Source organism: Oncorhynchus masou, chromosome 6 (genome assembly GCF_036934945.1).
Source record: "Oncorhynchus masou masou isolate Uvic2021 chromosome 6, UVic_Omas_1.1, whole genome shotgun sequence".
In the NCBI taxonomy this organism is placed as follows: domain Eukaryota; kingdom Metazoa; phylum Chordata; class Actinopteri; order Salmoniformes; family Salmonidae; genus Oncorhynchus; species Oncorhynchus masou.
In genome coordinates, this window is record NC_088217.1 from 4,830,777 (window position 1) to 4,847,509 (window position 16,733).

The following is a 16,733-nucleotide window of genomic DNA, read 5'->3' on the forward strand; positions in this document are numbered from 1 at the left end:
TGACTATAGCTAGTGTCCTGTTGACTATAGCTAGTGTCCTGTTGACTATAGCTAGTGTCCTGTTGACTATAGCTAGTGTCCTGTTGACTATAGCTAGTGTCCTGTTGACTATAGCTAGTGTCCTGTTGACTATAGCTAGTGTCCTGTTGACTATAGCTAGTGTCCTGTTGACTATAGCTAGTGTCCTGTTGACTATAGCTAGTGTCCTGTTGACTATAGCTAGTGTCCTGTTGACTATAGCTAGTGTCCTGTTGACTATAGCTAGTGTCCTGTTGACTATAGCTAGTGTCCTGTTGACTATAGCTAGTGTCCTGTTGACTATAGCTAGTGTCCTGTTGACTATAGCTAGTGTCCTGTTGACTATAGCTAGTGTCCTGTTGACTATAGCTAGTGTCCTGTTGACTATAGCTAGTGTCCTGTTGACTATAGCTAGTGTCCTGTTGACTATAGCTAGTGTCCTGTTGACTATAGCTAGTGTCCTGTTGACTATAGCTAGTGTCCTGTTGACTATAGCTAGTGTCCTGTTGACTATAGCTAGTGTCCTGTTGATTATAGCTAGTGTCCTGTTGGCTATAGCTAGTGTCCTGTTGACTATAGCTAGTGTCCTGTTGATTATAGCTAGTGTCCTGTTGACTATAGCTAGTGTCCTGTTGATTATAGCTAGTGTCCTGTTGACTATAGCTAGTGTCCTGTTGATTATAGCTCGTGTCCTGTTGACTATAGCTAGTGTCCTGTTGATTATAGCTAGTGTCCTGTTGGCTATAGCTAGTGTCCTGTTGATTATAGCTAGTGTCCTGTTGATTATAGCTAGTGTCCTGTTGATTATAGCTAGTGTCCTGTTGACTATAGCTAGTGTCCCGTTGACTATAGCTAGTGTCCTGTTGACTATAGCTAGTGTCCTGTTGATTATAGCTAGTGTCCTGTTGACTATAGCTAGTGTCCTGTTGATTATAGCTAGTGTCCTGTTGACTATAGCTAGTGTCCTGTTGACTATAGCTAGTGTCCTGTTGACTATAGCTAGTGTCCTGTTGACTATAGCTAGTGTCCTGTTGACTATAGCTAGTGTCCTGTTGATTATAGCTAGTGTCCTGTTGACTATAGCTAGTGTCCTGTTGACTATAGCTAGTGTCCTGTTGACTATAGCTAGTGTCCTGTTGATTATAGCTAGTGTCCTGTTGACTATAGCTAGTGTCCTGTTGACTATAGCTAGTGTCCTGTTGACTATAGCTAGTGTCCTGTTGACTATAGCTAGTGTCCTGTTGATTATAGCTAGTGTCCTGTTGATTATAGCTAGTGTCCTGTTGACTATAGCTAGTGTCCTGTTGATTATAGCTAGTGTCCTGTTGACTATAGCTAGTGTCCTGTTGACTATAGCTCGTGTCCTGTTGACTATAGCTAGTGTCCTGTTGACTATAGCTAGTGTCCTGTTGACTATAGCTAGTGTCCTGTTGATTATAGCTAGTGTCCTGTTGACTATAGCTAGTGTCCTGTTGACTATAGCTAGTGTCCTGTTGACTATAGCTAGTGTCCTGTTGACTATAGCTAGTGTCCTGTTGATTATAGCTAGTGTCCTGTTGGCTATAGCTAGTGTCCTGTTGATTATAGCTAGTGTCCTGTTGACTATAGCTAGTGTCCTGTTGACTATAGCTAGTGTCCTGTTGACGATAGCTAGTGTCCTGTCGACGATAGCTAGTGTCCTGTCGACTATAGCTAGTGTCCTGTCGACTATAGCTAGTGTCCTGTTGATTATAGCTAGTGTCCTGTTGACTATAGCTAGTGTCCTGTTGACTATAGCTAGTGTCCTGTTGACTATAGCTAGTGTCCTGTTGACTATAGCTAGTGTCCTGTTGATTATAGCTAGTGTCCTGTCGACTATAGCTAGTGTCCTGTCGACTATAGCTAGTGTCCTGTCGACTATAGCTAGTGTCCTGTTGACTACAGCTAGTGTCCTGTTGACTATAGCTAGTGTCCTGTTGACTATAGCTAGTGTCCTGTTGACTATAGCTAGTGTCCTGTTGACTATAGCTAGTGTCCTGTTGACTATAGCTCGTGTCCTGTTGACTACAGCTAGTGTCCTGTTGACTATAGCTAGTGTCCTGTTGACTACAGCTAGTGTCCTGTTGATTATAGCTAGTGTCCTGTTGACTACAGCTAGTGTCCTGTTGACTACAGCTAGTGTCCTGTTGACTATAGCTAGTGTCCTGTTGACTACAGCTAGTGTCCTGTTGACTATAGCTAGTGTCCTGTTGACTATAGCTAGTGTCCTGTTGACTATAGCTAGTGTCCTGTTGACTACAGCTAGTGTCCTGTTGACTATAGCTAGTGTCCTGTTGACTATAGCTAGTGTCCTGTTGACTATAGCTAGTGTCCTGTTGACTATAGCTAGTGTCCTGTTGGCTATAGCTAGTGTCCTGTTGACTATAGCTAGTGTCCTGTTGGCTATAGCTAGTGTCCTGTTGACTATAGCTAGTGTCCTGTTGACTATAGCTAGTGTCCTGTTGACTACAGCTAGTGTCCTGTTGACTATAGCTAGTGTCCTGTTGGCTATAGCTCGTGTCCTGTTGACTATAGCTAGTGTCCTGTTGGCTATAGCTAGTGTCCTGTTGACTATAGCTAGTGTCCTGTTGGCTATAGCTCGTGTCCTGTTGACTACAGCTAGTGTCCTGTTGACTACAGCTAGTGTCCTGTTGACTATAGCTAGTGTCCTGTCGACTATAGCTCGTGTCCTGTTGACTACAGCTAGTGTCCTGTTGACTACAGCTAGTGTCCTGTTGACTATAGCTAGTGTCCTGTTGACTACAGCTAGTGTCCTGTTGACTATAGCTAGTGTCCTGTTGACTATAGCTAGTGTCCTGTTGACTATAGCTAGTGTCCTGTTGATTATAGCTAGTGTCCCGTTGACTATAGCTAGTGTCCCGTTGGCTATAGCTCGTGTCCCGTTGACTATAGCTAGTGTCCCGTTGACTATAGCTAGTGTCCTGTTGACTATAGCTAGTGTCCTGTTGACTATAGCTAGTGTCCTGTTGACTATAGCTAGTGTCCTGTTGACTATAGCTCGTGTCCTGTTGACTATAGCTAGTGTCCTGTTGACTATAGCTAGTGTCCTGTTGACTATAGCTAGTGTCCTGTTGGCTATAGCTAGTGTCCTGTTGACTATAGCTAGTGTCCTGTTGACTATAGCTAGTGTCCTGTTGACTATAGCTAGTGTCCTGTTGACTATAGCTAGTGTCCTGTTGACTATAGCTAGTGTCCTGTTGACTATAGCTAGTGTCCTGTTGACTATAGCTAGTGTCCTGTTGACTATAGCTAGTGTCCTGTTGACTATAGCTAGTGTCCTGTTGACTATAGCTAGTGTCCTGTTGATTGGATGTCAGGATAATTTCAACCCTTAATTATTTAATTATTTGAAGTTCTATTTGATATAAATTACATTTCATAGCAGTGTATTTTGGTCTGACTTTTGTTATGGAGTTGATGGGTGGAAATCAAGTAATTATTTTCCACAGAATGTAGGGTTAAAATATATATATATTTATTATTGAGTTAATTTGTGTTATTTTTAGAATCAGACTTGGTACATCTGTATTGGACTATACACACTGCAGGGAAATGTGTCAGCTCTGGGGCCGCGTGGCTCTGGAGCCGTGTGGCTCTGGGGCCGTGTGGCTCTGGGGCCCTGTGGCTCTGGGGCCGCGTGGCTCTGGGGCCGCGTGGCTCTGGGGCCGCGTGGCTCTGGGGCCGCGTGGCTCTGGGGCCGCGCGGCTCTGGGGCCGCGTGGCTCTGGGGCCGCGTGGCTCTCTGTAGAGGTTGGATAGCTCCGTTCCTTCAGCACGAGACCGCACAGGACAGCAGCACACTGTAAATTCTCCATTTCGGATGGCTGGAGAGGGTGGTAGCGGGGAGAAATAATTCCGTTGATTTAAATAGAAATGCCTCTCACAAATGGGAATTGATGAAGTCATTGGACGACTAGAGGAACCCGATGCCATTTACAATGTATTCTCCTGTGGCTGGGATGGGAGCGGCTTGGCCCCCCCAAAAAAGTAGTCTGTCCCAAATGGCACACTAGTCCCTTTGTAGTGCACTAGGTTTAACCTGGGCCTGGTCAACTGTAGTGCACTAGGTTTAACCTGGGCCTGGTCAACAGTAGTGCACTAGGTTTAACCTGGGCCTGGTTAACGGTAGTGCACTAGGTTTAACCTGGGCCTGGTCAACGGTAGTGCACTAGGTTTAACATGGGCCTGGTCAACAGTAGTGCACTAGGTTTAACATGGGCCTGGTCAACAGTAGTGCACTAGGTTTAACATGGGCCTGGTCAACAGTAGTGCACTAGGTTTAACCTGGGCCTGGTCAACGGTAGTGCACTAGGTTTAACATGGGCCTGGTCAACAGTAGTGCACTAGATTTAACATGGGCCTGGTCAACAGTAGTGCACTAGGTTTAACCTGGGCCTGGTCAACGGTAGTGCACTAGGTTTAACATGGGCCTGGTCAACGGTAGTGCACTAGGTTTAACCTGGGCCTGGTCAACGGTAGTGCACTAGGTTTAACATGGGCCTGGTCAACAGTAGTGCACTAGGTTTAACATGGGCCTGGTTAACGGTAGTGCACTAGGTTTAACATGGGCCTGGTTAACGGTAGTGCACTAGGTTTAACCTGGGCCTGGTCAACTGTAGTGCACTAGGTTTAACATAGGCCTGGTTAACAGTAGTGCACTAGGTTTAACCTGGGCCTGGTTAACAGTAGTGCACTAGGTTTAACCTGGGCCTGGTTAACAGTAGTGCACTAGGTTTAACCTGGGCCTGGTCAATGGTAGTGCACTAGGTTTAACATGGGCCTGGTCAACGGTAGTGCACTAGGTTTAACCTGGGCCTGGTCAACAGTAGTGCACTAGGTTTAACCTGGGCCTGGTCAACGGTAGTGCACTAGGTTTAACATGGGCCTGGTCAACAGTAGTGCACTAGGTTTAACATGGGCCTGGTCAACGGTAGTGCACTAGGTTTAACATGGGCCTGGTTAACAGTAGTGCACTAGGTTTAACATAGGCCTGGTCAACAGTAGTGCACTAGGTTTAACATGGGCCTGCCTGGTCAACGGTAGTGCACTAGGTTTAACATAGGCCTGGTTAACAGTAGTGCACTAGGTTTAACCTGGGCCTGGTCAACGGTAGTGCACTAGGTTTAACATAGGCCTGGTTAACAGTAGTGCACTAGGTTTAACCTGGGCAACGGTAGTGCGCTATACAGGGAATAGGGTATAATTTGGGACTTTCACAAGCAAAAAGGAGAGCAGATATCTGGACGGGGAAGTTTATTAACCTTGAAGAAAGAAAATGCATCTCTGTTTATTTAGAAAATGATCTAGAGGCCAGCTGGATATAGTCAATGCTACTGTGTGCTAGTTTCCGTCTTAGTCTGTCTAATGTGTAAAACAACTAACTTTATATTTAATCACGGAGATGACGTTAGGTCATAAGTGTTAATGAGTCCTTGGTCCCAATTTTCCAGTCCTTTTTTCCCTGACGTGTACACTACCCCACACAGATCTAAAAGCGTGTAATTGGGACACAAGGGGATTGTTAGTTGTGTTACCTGTCAGGATGTCGGCCATGTTGTGTCATGGCAAATGTAGTTCAGTGAAATGGAGTCAGTCCCATCCCATTTCTTTATCGCTCTTTTTGGGCATTTTCTCCTGTGAACCGAAATGAACCGTTCGGTCATAGGACAGAACGGCAATGGTAGGAATGAGACCCAAAGATACAGACCGAGAAGATATGAGACCATAGTAACATCTTCATGGGATTTCCAGACGTTTCTGTTGGCCTTTTTTTGGTTGAGTTCAGGCCAGTCTGCTCCCCAGGTGAAAGATGACCTCACCAGTTCAGACCAGACCAGTTCAGACCAGACCAGTTCAGACCAGACCAGTTCAGACCAGACCAGTTCAGACCAGACCAGTTCAGACCAGACCAGACCAGACCAGACCAGTTCAGACCAGACCAGTTCAGACCAGACCAGTTCAGACCAGTTCAGACCAGACCAGATCAGACCAGACCAGTTCAGATCAGACCAGTTCAGCCAACTAGAGATATTTAAAAGAGGCCAGATGGATGAAGACATGTTGTTGCCTGCTTGTTTCAGTGGTAGTCTTTCCAGTTCCGGCTCTTCTGTTAAATCACTGAAATTATGTTCCCATCCCTGGCTGACAGACTTGTTCAGTTATATTACGTAAGGCAGTCTGTCTAGAGAAATGTTTATTTTCTCTTTCTGATACAGGATAACCTCGTCTGTCTGGACCTCGTCTGTCTAGACCTCGTCTCCCCGGTCTGTCTGGACATTACATTACATTTAAGTCATTTAGCAGACGCTCTTATCCAGAGCGACTTACAAATTGGTGAATTCACCTTCTGACATCCAGTGGAACAGCCACTTACAATAGTGCATCTAAATCATTTAAGGGGGGGGTGAGAAGGATTACTTATCCTATCCTAGGTATTCCTTGAAGAGGTGGGGTTTCAGGTGTCTCCGGAAGGTGGTGATTGACTCTGCTGTCCTGGCGTCGTGAGGGAGTTTGTTCCACCATTGGGGGGCCAGAGCAGCGAACAGGACCTCGTCCGTCTTGACCTCGTCTCCCCGGTCCGTCTTGACCTCGTCTCCCCGGTCCGTCTTGACCTCGTCTCCCCGGTCCGTCTGGACCTCGTCTGTCTAGACCTCGTCTCCCCGGTCTGTCTGGACCTCGTCCGTCTAGACCTCGTCTCCCCGGTCCGTCTGGACCTCGTCCGTCTAGACCTCGTCTCCCCGGTCCGTCTTGACCTCGTCTCCCCGGTCCGTCTGGACCTCGTCCGTCTAGACCTCGTCTCCCCGGTCCGTCTGGACCTCGTCTCCCCGGTCCGTCTTGACCTCGTCTCCCCGGTCCGTCTTGACCTCGTCTCCCCGGTCTGTCTGGACCTCGTCTGTCTAGACCTCGTCTCCCCGGTCTGTCTGGACCTCGTCCGTCTTGACCTCGTCTCCCCGGTCCGTCTTGACCTCGTCTCCCCGGTCCGTCTGGACCTCGTCCGTCTAGACCTCGTCTCCCCGGTCTGTCTGGACCTCGTCCGTCTAGACCTCGTCTCCCCGGTCCGTCTGGACCTCGTCTCCCCGGTCCGTCTGGACCTCGTCTCCCCGGTCCGTCTGGACCTCGTCTCCCCGGTCCGTCTGGACCTCGTCTCCCCGGTCCTCGTCTCCCCGGTCCTCCTCTCCCCGGTCCTCGTCTCCCCGGTCCTCGTCTCCCCGGAGCTCGTCTCCCCGGTCCTCGTCTCCCCGGAGCTCGTCTGTCTGGGGTCCTGAATATGGAATAGGGTGCCATTTGGGGCTTATGTTTTGTTTATCATTGATCTGATTCTCCATCAAGCTAACAGTGGTTCTCCCTCACCCCTCTTGTCTCTCTCTCCCTCACCCCTCCTCTTTCTCTCTCACTCACCCCTCCTGTGTCTCCCTTGCTCTTCCTCTACCCTTCTGTCTCTCTCTTCCTCTACCCTTCTGTCTCTCTCCCTCCACCCCTCTCTCTCCCTCCACCCCTCTCTCTCCCTCCACCCCTCTCTCTCTCTCCCTCCACCCCTCTCTCTCTCTCCCTCCACCCCTCTCTCTCTCTCCCTCCACCCCTCTCTCTCTCTTCCTCCACCCCTCCTCCACTCCTCTCTCTCTCTCTCTCTCTCTCTTCCTCCACCCCTCCTCTGTCTCCCCTCTTCTCTCTCTGTCTCTCTCGCTGACTCACTCCTCTCCTCCCAGGGTTCCTGAGTTTGTGCGGGAGCGTCGTTTTGGTAACTGGCTGAGGGATGCGCGTGATTGGGCCGTTTCCAGGAACCGCTATTGGGGCACGCCCATCCCCCTCTGGTGCAGCGACGACTTTGAGGAGGTCAGACACACACACACACACACACACACACACACACACACACATAGTAACTTTAAGGAGGTCGTTAACCATCTTTCTGACACACATAGAGTTCGTGAAGTCCAGCTCTACCTTCACAGCAGTAGAACAGAGAGTCAAACCGTCTATTATTGTTCAATGAGAAACCCTCTTTTTATTTCTCCCACTCAAAACATTTCGCTTTTATTTTACGTCAAGACTAATTCATTTAATAAATTAACAAATCACTATTGACTGCTCTTCTCAGAATCTCTTCTGCCCCTAAATGTTTTCTAGTGTTTTTCAATGGCCGTCACCTACTGAAACCTCGTGACTTTATCGAACCAGGGAATGGATGGTCAGACTTAACATCATGTGTTCTTCGCCTGTCTCTCTGCAGCCGGTCCTGATAGACCGTCTTCATTTACATGTCAGAATTGGGTTATATGATTGTGTGAAAAATTAAATGAGTAACTCTCTCTGATTTTTAAAAGGACAGCGAGAGAGAGCAACAGGAGGAGCGACCTGCTTCCTAGAAATAGCAGTCTGGCTGGGTCTGTTACCAGGCGGTAGTGGTCTATGGAGGAGGGGCTGGAGGAGAGGATGAGGAGAGGGATAGAGAGAGATGGAGGGAGGGAGATGGAGGGATAGAGAGAGAGAGATGGAGGGATAGAGAGAGAGGGAGGGAGGGATAGAGAGAGATTGAGGGAGGGATGGAGGGAGGGATAGAGAGAGATGTGGGGAGGGATAGAGGGAGGGAGAGGAGAGAGATGGATGGAGGGAGGGAGGCGGAGAGGAGAGATGGAGGGAGAGGAGAGGGATGGCGGGAGAGGAGAGGGATGGCGGGAGAGAGATGGAGGGATAGAGAGAGAGAGATGGAGGGATAGAGAGAGAGAGATGGAGGGAGATGGAGGGATAGAGAGAGAGATGGAGGGATAGAGATGGAGGGATAGAGAGAGAGATGGAGGGAGATGGAGGGATAGAGAGAGAGAGATGGAGGGATAGAGAGAGAGATGGAGGGATAGAGAGAGAGATGGAGGGATAGAGAGAGAGAGATGGAGGGATAGGAGAGGGATGGCGGGAGGGAAGCTGAGAGGAGAGGGATGGAGGGGGAGCTGAGAGGAGAGGGATGGAGGGGGAGCTGAGAGGAGAGAGATGTAGGGGGAGTTGAGAGGAGAGAGATGTAGGGGGAGCTGAGAGGAGAGAGATGTAGGGGGAGCTGAGAGGAGAGAGATGTAGGGGGAGCTGAGAGGAGAGAGATGGAGGGGGAGCTGAGAGGAGAGGGATGGAGGGGGAGCTGAGAGGGATGGAGGGGGAGCTGAGAGGAGAGGGATGGAGGGGGAGCTGAGAGGAGAGAGATGGAGGGGGAGCTGAGAGGAGAGGCATGGAGGGGGAGCTGAGAGGAGAGAGATGGAGGGGGAGCTGAGAGGAGAGGGATGGAGGGGGAGCTGAGAGGAGAGAGATGGAGGGGGAGCTGAGAGGAGAGAGATGGAGGGGGAGCTGAGAGGAGAGGAATGGAGGGGGAGCTGAGAGGAGAGGAATGGAGGGGGAGCTGAGAGGAGAGAGATGGAGGGGGAGCTGAGAGGAGAGAGATGGAGGGGGAGCTGAGAGGAGAGAGATGGAGGGGGAGCTGAGAGGAGAGGGATGGAGGGGGAGGCAGAGAGGAGAGGGATGGAGGGGGAGCTGAGAGGGAGAGAGATGGAGGGGGAGCTGAGAGGAGAGGGATGGAGGGGGAGCTGAGAGGAGAGGGATGGAGGGGGAGCTGAGAGGAGAGGGATGGAGGGGGAGCTGAGAGGAGAGAGATGGAGGGGGAGCTGAGAGGAGAGGGATGGAGGGGGAGCTGAGAGGAGAGGGATGGAGGGGGAGCTGAGAGGAGAGGGATGGAGGGGGAGCTGAGAGGAGAGGGATGGAGGGGGAGCTGAGAGGAGAGAGATGGAGGGGGAGCTGAGAGGAGAGAGATGGAGGGGGAGCTGAGAGGAGAGAGATGGAGGGGGAGCTGAGAGGAGAGAGATGGAGGGGAGCTGAGAGGAGAGGGATGGAGGGGGAGCTGAGAGGAGAGGGATGGAGGGGGAGGCAGAGAGGAGAGAGATGGAGGGGGAGCTGAGAGGAGAGGGATGGAGGGGGAGCTGAGAGGAGAGGGATGGAGGGGGAGCTGAGAGGAGAGGGATGGAGGGGGAGGCAGAGAGGAGAGAGATGGAGGGGGAGCTGAGAGGAGAGGGATGGAGGGGGAGCTGAGAGGGATGGAGGGGGAGCTGAGAGGAGAGAGATGGAGGGGGAGCTGAGAGGAGAGAGATGGAGGGGGAGCTGAAAGGAGAGGGATGGAGGGGAGCTGAGAGGGATGGAGGGGGAGGCAGAGAGGAGAGGGATGGAGGGGGAGCTGAGAGGAGAGGGATGGAGGGGGAGTTGAAAGGAGAGGGATGGAGGGGGAGTTGAGAGGAGAGGGATGGAGGGGGAGCTGAGAGGAGAGGGATGGAGGGGGAGCTGAGAGGAGAGGGATGGAGGGGGAGCTGAGAGGAGAGGGATGGAGGGGGAGCTGAGAGGAGAGAGATGGAGGGGGAGCTGAGAGGAGAGAGATGGAGGGAGGGGGAGCTGAGAGGAGAGAGATGGAGGGAGGGGGAGCTGAGAGGAGAGGGATGGAGGGGGAGCTGAGAGGAGAGAGATGGAGGGGGAGCTGAGAGGAGAGGGATGGAGGGGGAGCTGAGAGGAGAGGGATGGAGGGGGAGCTGAGAGGAGAGGGATGGAGGGGGAGCTGAGAGGGATGGAGGGGGAGCTGAGAGGGATGGAGGGGGAGCTGAGAGGAGAGGGAGGGAGGGGGAGTTGAAAGGAGAGGGAAGGAGAGAGATGGAGAGGAGAGAAATGGATGCAGGGGCCAGGAACTCAATCTCTTTGTCTCCCTCTCAGCTCTCTCTCTCCCATCTCCACTTTCTCTCTCCCTCAGCTCTCTGTTGTGCGACACACACCGGTCGTATCTGGGCCAACTACCTTAGTTTGTTTGGAATTGGAGCAGAATTACAGACACCTGTCAGCCAGCCAGCCTTGAGCTTTATGAACCATCTGTCTGCCAGCCAGCCTTGAGCTTTATTAACCATCTGTCTGCCAGCCTTGAGCTTTATTAACCATCTGTCTGCCAGCCAGCCTTGAGCTTTATTAACCATCTGTCTGCCAGCCTTGAGCTTTATTAACCATCTGTCTGCCAGCCAGCCTTGAGCTTTATTAACCATCTGTCTGCCAGCCTTGAGCTTTATTAACCATCTGTCTGCCAGCATTGAGCTTTATGAACCATCTGTCTGCCAGCATTGAGCTTTATTAACCATCTGTCTGCCAGCCTTGAGCTTTATTAACCCTCTGTCTGCCAGCCTTGAGCTTTATTAACCATCTGTCTGCCAGCCAGCCTTGAGCTTTATGAACCATCTGTCTGCCAGCATTGAGCTTTATTAACCATCTGTCTGCCAGCCTTGAGCTTTATTAACCCTCTGTCTGCCAGCCTTGAGCTTTATTAACCATCTGTCTGCCAGCCAGCCTTGAGCATTTATGAACCATCTGTCTGCCAGCCAGCCTTGAGCTTTATGAACCATCTGTCTGCCAGCCAGCCTTGAGCTTTATTAACCATCTGTCTGCCAGCCAGCCTTGAGCTTTATTAACCCTCTGTCTGCCAGCCAGCCTTGAGCTTTATTAACCATCTGTCTGCAAGCATTGAGCTTTATAAACCATCTGTCTGCCAGCATTGAGCTTTATTAACCATCTGTCTGCCAGCATTGAGCTTTATGAACCATCTGTCTGCCAGCCAGCCTTGAGCTTTATTAACCATCTGTCTGCCAGCTAGCTCAGAGCTTTAATCATCTGTCTGCCAGCCTTGAGCTTTATGAACCATCTGCCAGTCTTGAGCTTTATTAACCATCTGTCTGCCAGCTAGCTCAGAGCGTTAATCATCTGTCTGCCAGCTAGCCCAGAGCTTTAATCATCTGTCTGCCAGCTGGGAATCGGTCAAATCAAAGTTTGTCTTGTGCGCAGAATATTCCTCACGGAATGCCGTGTCACTGTGGCCGCGGCGGTGCTGTCGGCGGCCAGCTAAATTAGCCCCAAGGTTTAATACATCTCATTCTCTTCATTTACATTCCATGACTGTTTTCCCATTCGCTCGGAATGTTTGAAATGTCTGGCTTACTTTTTCTGATATCTGGCCTCCTGCGTACCTCCTTTCAAAAATAGACCTTTTCGTGTGTAACACTCATTAACCCTTGACTCGTGGGAATTGACCTCGATGGATAGAGATACAATGAAATGTTTATAAAATAAGAAATGTGGTTAACAAATTAAAAATGGGACAAGTTTGGAGATTTATGATGTAAATGACTTAGGCCAAAGGTGAGGACACAACAGTTCACCTGACACGGGTGTTTTGTCTTGTATGACGTCAGAGCTGTTTTCATTATAATCCTCAACGTCTCATCTTTCTAAATACATGGAGCCATTGTTAATGTACAGCATTGTCCCTCACTCTGACAACACAACATTAGCAGAAGTTGCCCAATCAGCAGGAGGGATGGGATGGGGGGGGGGACTTCTTGTGATGTGCAGTGCTCAAGTTCAGATCGTCAGTCAGTCAAAACCCATACAGAGCTGTGAAGCACAGAGCCTGACCTCATGTATAGAATGTTACTGTACAGCCTCTGACCTCATGTATAGAATGTTACTGTACAGCCTCTGACCTCTGACCTCATGTATAGAATGTTACTGTACAGCCACTGACCTCTGACCTCATGTATAGAATGTTACTGTACAGCCTCTGACCTCTGACCTCATGTATAGGATGTTACTGTACAGCCACTGACCTCATGTATAGAATGTTACTGTACAGCCACTGACCACTGACCTCATGTATAGAATGTTACTGTACAGCCACTGAGCTCTGACCTCATGTATAGAATGTTACTGTACAGCCACTGACCTCATGTATAGAATGTTACTGTACAGCCACTGACCACTGACCTCATGTATAGAATGTTACTGTACAGCCACTGAGCTCTGACCTCATGTATAGAATGTTACTGTACAGCCTCTGACCTCATGTATAGAATGTTACTGTACAGCCACTGACCTCTGACCTCATGTATAGAATGTTACTGTACAGCCACTGTGTTCTAATTTAGGCGCTCATCATCGTGTCAGCATGGACCCTGTAGAACGTTTCCAACACCTTGTAAAATTCCCTGAATAATTCAGGCTGTTCTGGGGACAAAGGGGGCGGTCTGACCCAGCACTAGATGTGTGTACCTAATAAACTGTCCGGTGAGTGCATGTTAGAGATGTGCAGTTCGTGAACGATTCAATCTTTTTGAACGACTCTTTATTGACTCGAGAGTCATGATTGGTTTTTCTGAGTGGCTCGTTCATTTCAGTCCTTCGTTTGACCTGATAGTGAGTCCTACAGCAGGATTGATACACGCTCCTCTGGCTCAGCGGCTCCAGAGCCCACCACCACCACAGAGCCCACCACCACCACAGAGCCCACCACCACCACAGAGCCCACCACCACCACAGAGCCCACCACCACCACAGAGCCCACCACCACCTCAGGGCCCACCACCACCACCACCACAGAGCCCACCACCACAGAGCCCACCACCACCAACTGTCTGTCATATATAGCCCCCCACCACCACCACAGAGCCCGCCACCACAGAGCCCACCACCACCACAGAGCCCACCACCACCACAGAGCCCACCACCACCACAGAGCCAACCACCACCACCACCTCAGGGCCCACCACCACCACAGAGCCCACCACCACCACCTCAGGGCCCACCACCACCTCAGGGCCCACCACCACCACAGAGCCCACCACCACAGAGCCCACCACCACCAACTGTCTGTCATATATAGCCCCCCACCACCACCACCACAGAGCCCGCCACCACCACAGAGCCCGCCACCACCACAGAGCCCGCCACCACCACAGAGCCCGCCACCACCACAGAGCCCGCCACCACCACAGAGCCCGCCACCACCACAGAGCCCGCCACCACCACAGAGCCCGCCACCACCACAGAGCCCGCCACCAATACAGAGCCCGCCACCAACAACTGTCTGTAATATAAAGCCCACCACCACCTCTGGGCCCACCACCACCTCAGGGCCCACCACCACCTCAGGGCCCACCACCACCTCAGGGCCCACCACCACCTCAGGGCCCACCACCACAGAGCCCAGAGAAGAAAAATCCATGTTTAATTGATCGCGTGATGCAACAATGACTGCAATTTAATTGATTATTGAATGTTATGATGGACACAGCTTTCTAGAAACAAAAACATAATGTTGTTCTCCAACTCCAGAACCGCTGAGATTATCATTCCTCCGACAGTCCTTCACAATCTATTCCGGTAGCGACCACAGCTCGACCTCATTTCAAATGCATCAAGAAATAATCGTATTTGTATGCCTTAGCAATCAACAAATGTACATTGTTTTTAAAGCACACGTTTTACATGTCTGTCACAAATGACAGCGCCAGTAAAGTCCCCCGTGGTCAACGAGAACGAGAGGCTCGTAGAATCAACGACCACGAGAACGAGAGGCTCGTAGAATCAACGACCACGAGAACGAGAGGCTCGTAGAATCAACGACCACGAGAACGAGAGGCTCGTAGAATCAACGACCACGAGAACGAGAGGCTCATAGAATCAACGACCACGAGAACGAGAGGCTCATAGAATCAACGACCACGAGAACGAGAGGCTCGTAGAATCAACGACCACGAGAACGAGAGGCTCATAGAATCAACGACCACGAGAACGAGAGGCTCATAGAATCAACGACCACGAGAACGAGAGGCTCGTAGAATCAACGACCACGAGAACGAGAGTGCTCCGGTAGGGGGTCCTAAGTGCTCCGTTAAGGGGTCCTGAGTGCTCCGTTAAGGGGTCCTGCGTGCTCCGTTAAGGGGTCCTGAGTGCTCCGTTAAGGGGTCCTGAGTGCTCCGTTAAGGGGTCCTGAGTGCTCCGTTAAGGGGTCCTGCGTGCTCCGTTAAGGGGTCCTAAGTGCTCCGTTAAGGGGTCCTGAGTGCTCCGTTAAGGGGTCCTGCGTGCTCCGTTAAGGGGTCCTGAGTGCTCCGTTAAGGGGTCCTGCGTGCTCCGTTAAGGGGTCCTGAGTGCTCCGTTAAGGGGTCCTGAGTGCTCCGTTAAGGGGTCCTGCGTGCTCCGTTAAGGGGTCCTGCGTGCTCCGGTAGGGGGTCCTGCGTGCTTCGGTAGGGGGTCCTGAGTGCTTCGGTAGGGGGTCCTGAGTGCTTCGGTAGGGGGCCCTGAGTGCTCCGTTAAGGGGTCCTGCGTGCTCCGGTAGGGGGTCCTGAGTGCTCCGTTAAGGGGTCCTGAGTGCTCCGGTAGGGGGTCCTGAGTGCTTCGGTAGGGGGCCCTGAGTGCTTCGGTAGGGGGCCCTGAGTGCTTCGGTAGGGGGTCCTGAGTGCTCCGTTAAGGGGTCCTGAGGGCTCCGGGTAGGGGGTCCTCCGGTAGGGGGTCCTGAGTGCTCCGTTAGGGGTCCTGAGTGCTCCGTGTAGGGGGTCCTGAGTGCTCCGGGTAGGGGGTCCTGAGGGCTCCGGTAGGGGGTCCTGAGTGCTCCGTGTAGGGGGTCCTGAGTGCTCCGGGTAGGGGGTCCTGAGTGCTCCGGGTAGGGGGCCATGAGGGCTCCGGGTAGGGGGTCCTGAGGGCTCCGGGTAGGGGGTCCTGAGGGCTCCGGGTAGGGGGTCCTGAGGGCTCCGGGTAGGGGGTCCTCCGGTAGGGGGTCCTGAGGGCTCCGGGTAGGGGTCCTCCGGTAGGGGGTCCTGAGGGCTCCGGGTAGGGGGTCCTGAGGGCTCCGGGTAGGGGGTCCTCCGGTAGGGGGTCCTGAGGGCTCCGGGTAGGGGGTCCTGAGGGCTCCGGGTAGGGGTCCTCCGGTAGGGGGTCCTGAGGGCTCCGGGTAGGGGTCCTCCGGTAGGGGGTCCTGAGGGCTCCGGGTAGGGGTCCTGAGGGCTCCGGGTAGGGGTCCTCCGGTAGGGGGTCCTGAGGGCTCCGGGTAGGGGGTCCTGAGGGCTCCGGGTAGGGGGTCCTCCGGTAGGGGGTCCTGAGGGCTCCGGGTAGGGGGTCCTCCGGTAGGGGGTCCTGAGGGCTCCGGGTAGGGGGTCCTCCGGTAGGGGGTCCTGAGGGCTCCGGTAGGAGAGGAGAGAGATGGAGTGTAGTGTACCAGTGTAGTGTACCAGTGTAGTGTACCAGTGTAGTGTACCAGTGTAGTGTATAGGAACCTGAGCTGAGCCATTTTACAGTGCCTTCAGAAATTATTTTTTAAACAAATTTAATTTAAAGCTGAAATCTATTGCGTCAGTAAGTATTCAACCGGTTTGTTATGGCAAGCCTACGGGGCGGCAGGGTAGCCTAGTGGTTAGAGTGTATAGGCGGCAGCGTAGCCTAGTGGTTAGAGGGGCGGCAAGGTAGCCTAGTGGTTAGAGTGTAGAGGCGGCAGGGTAGCCTCGTGGTTAGAGTGTAGAGGAGGTAGGGTAGCCTCGTGGTTAGAGTGTAGAGGAGGCAGGGTAGCCTAGTGGTTAGAGTGTAGAGGAGGTAGGGTAGCCTCGTGGTTAGAGTGTAGAGGCGGCAGGGTAGCCTCGTGGTTAGAGTGTAGAGGAGGTAGGGTAGCCTCGTGGTTAGAGTGTTGAGGCGGCAGGGTAGCCTCGTGGTTAGAGTGTAGAGGAGGTAGGGTAGCCTCGTGGTTAGAGTGTAGAGGCGGCAGGTAGCCTCGTGGTTAGAGTGTAGAGGTGGCAGGGTAGCCTAGTGGTTAGAGTGTAGAGGCACCGACACACACCGACCGTGTTTACACACACG

At 51.9% G+C, this 16,733-nt stretch overlaps 1 protein-coding gene across 2 annotated transcripts in view; it reads left to right on the forward strand.

Annotated features, from left to right (window-relative positions):
* Positions 1-16,733, forward strand: part of iars1 (isoleucyl-tRNA synthetase 1) — a 166,846-nt gene that overhangs the window by 61,244 nt on the left and 88,869 nt on the right. For both annotated transcript variants that reach the window (XM_064967436.1, XM_064967435.1), the window contains exon 14: positions 7,763-7,889. In XM_064967436.1, coding sequence (XP_064823508.1) covers positions 7,763-7,889 — 127 coding nt within the window. The remainder of the gene's footprint in view (positions 1-7,762; positions 7,890-16,733) is intronic.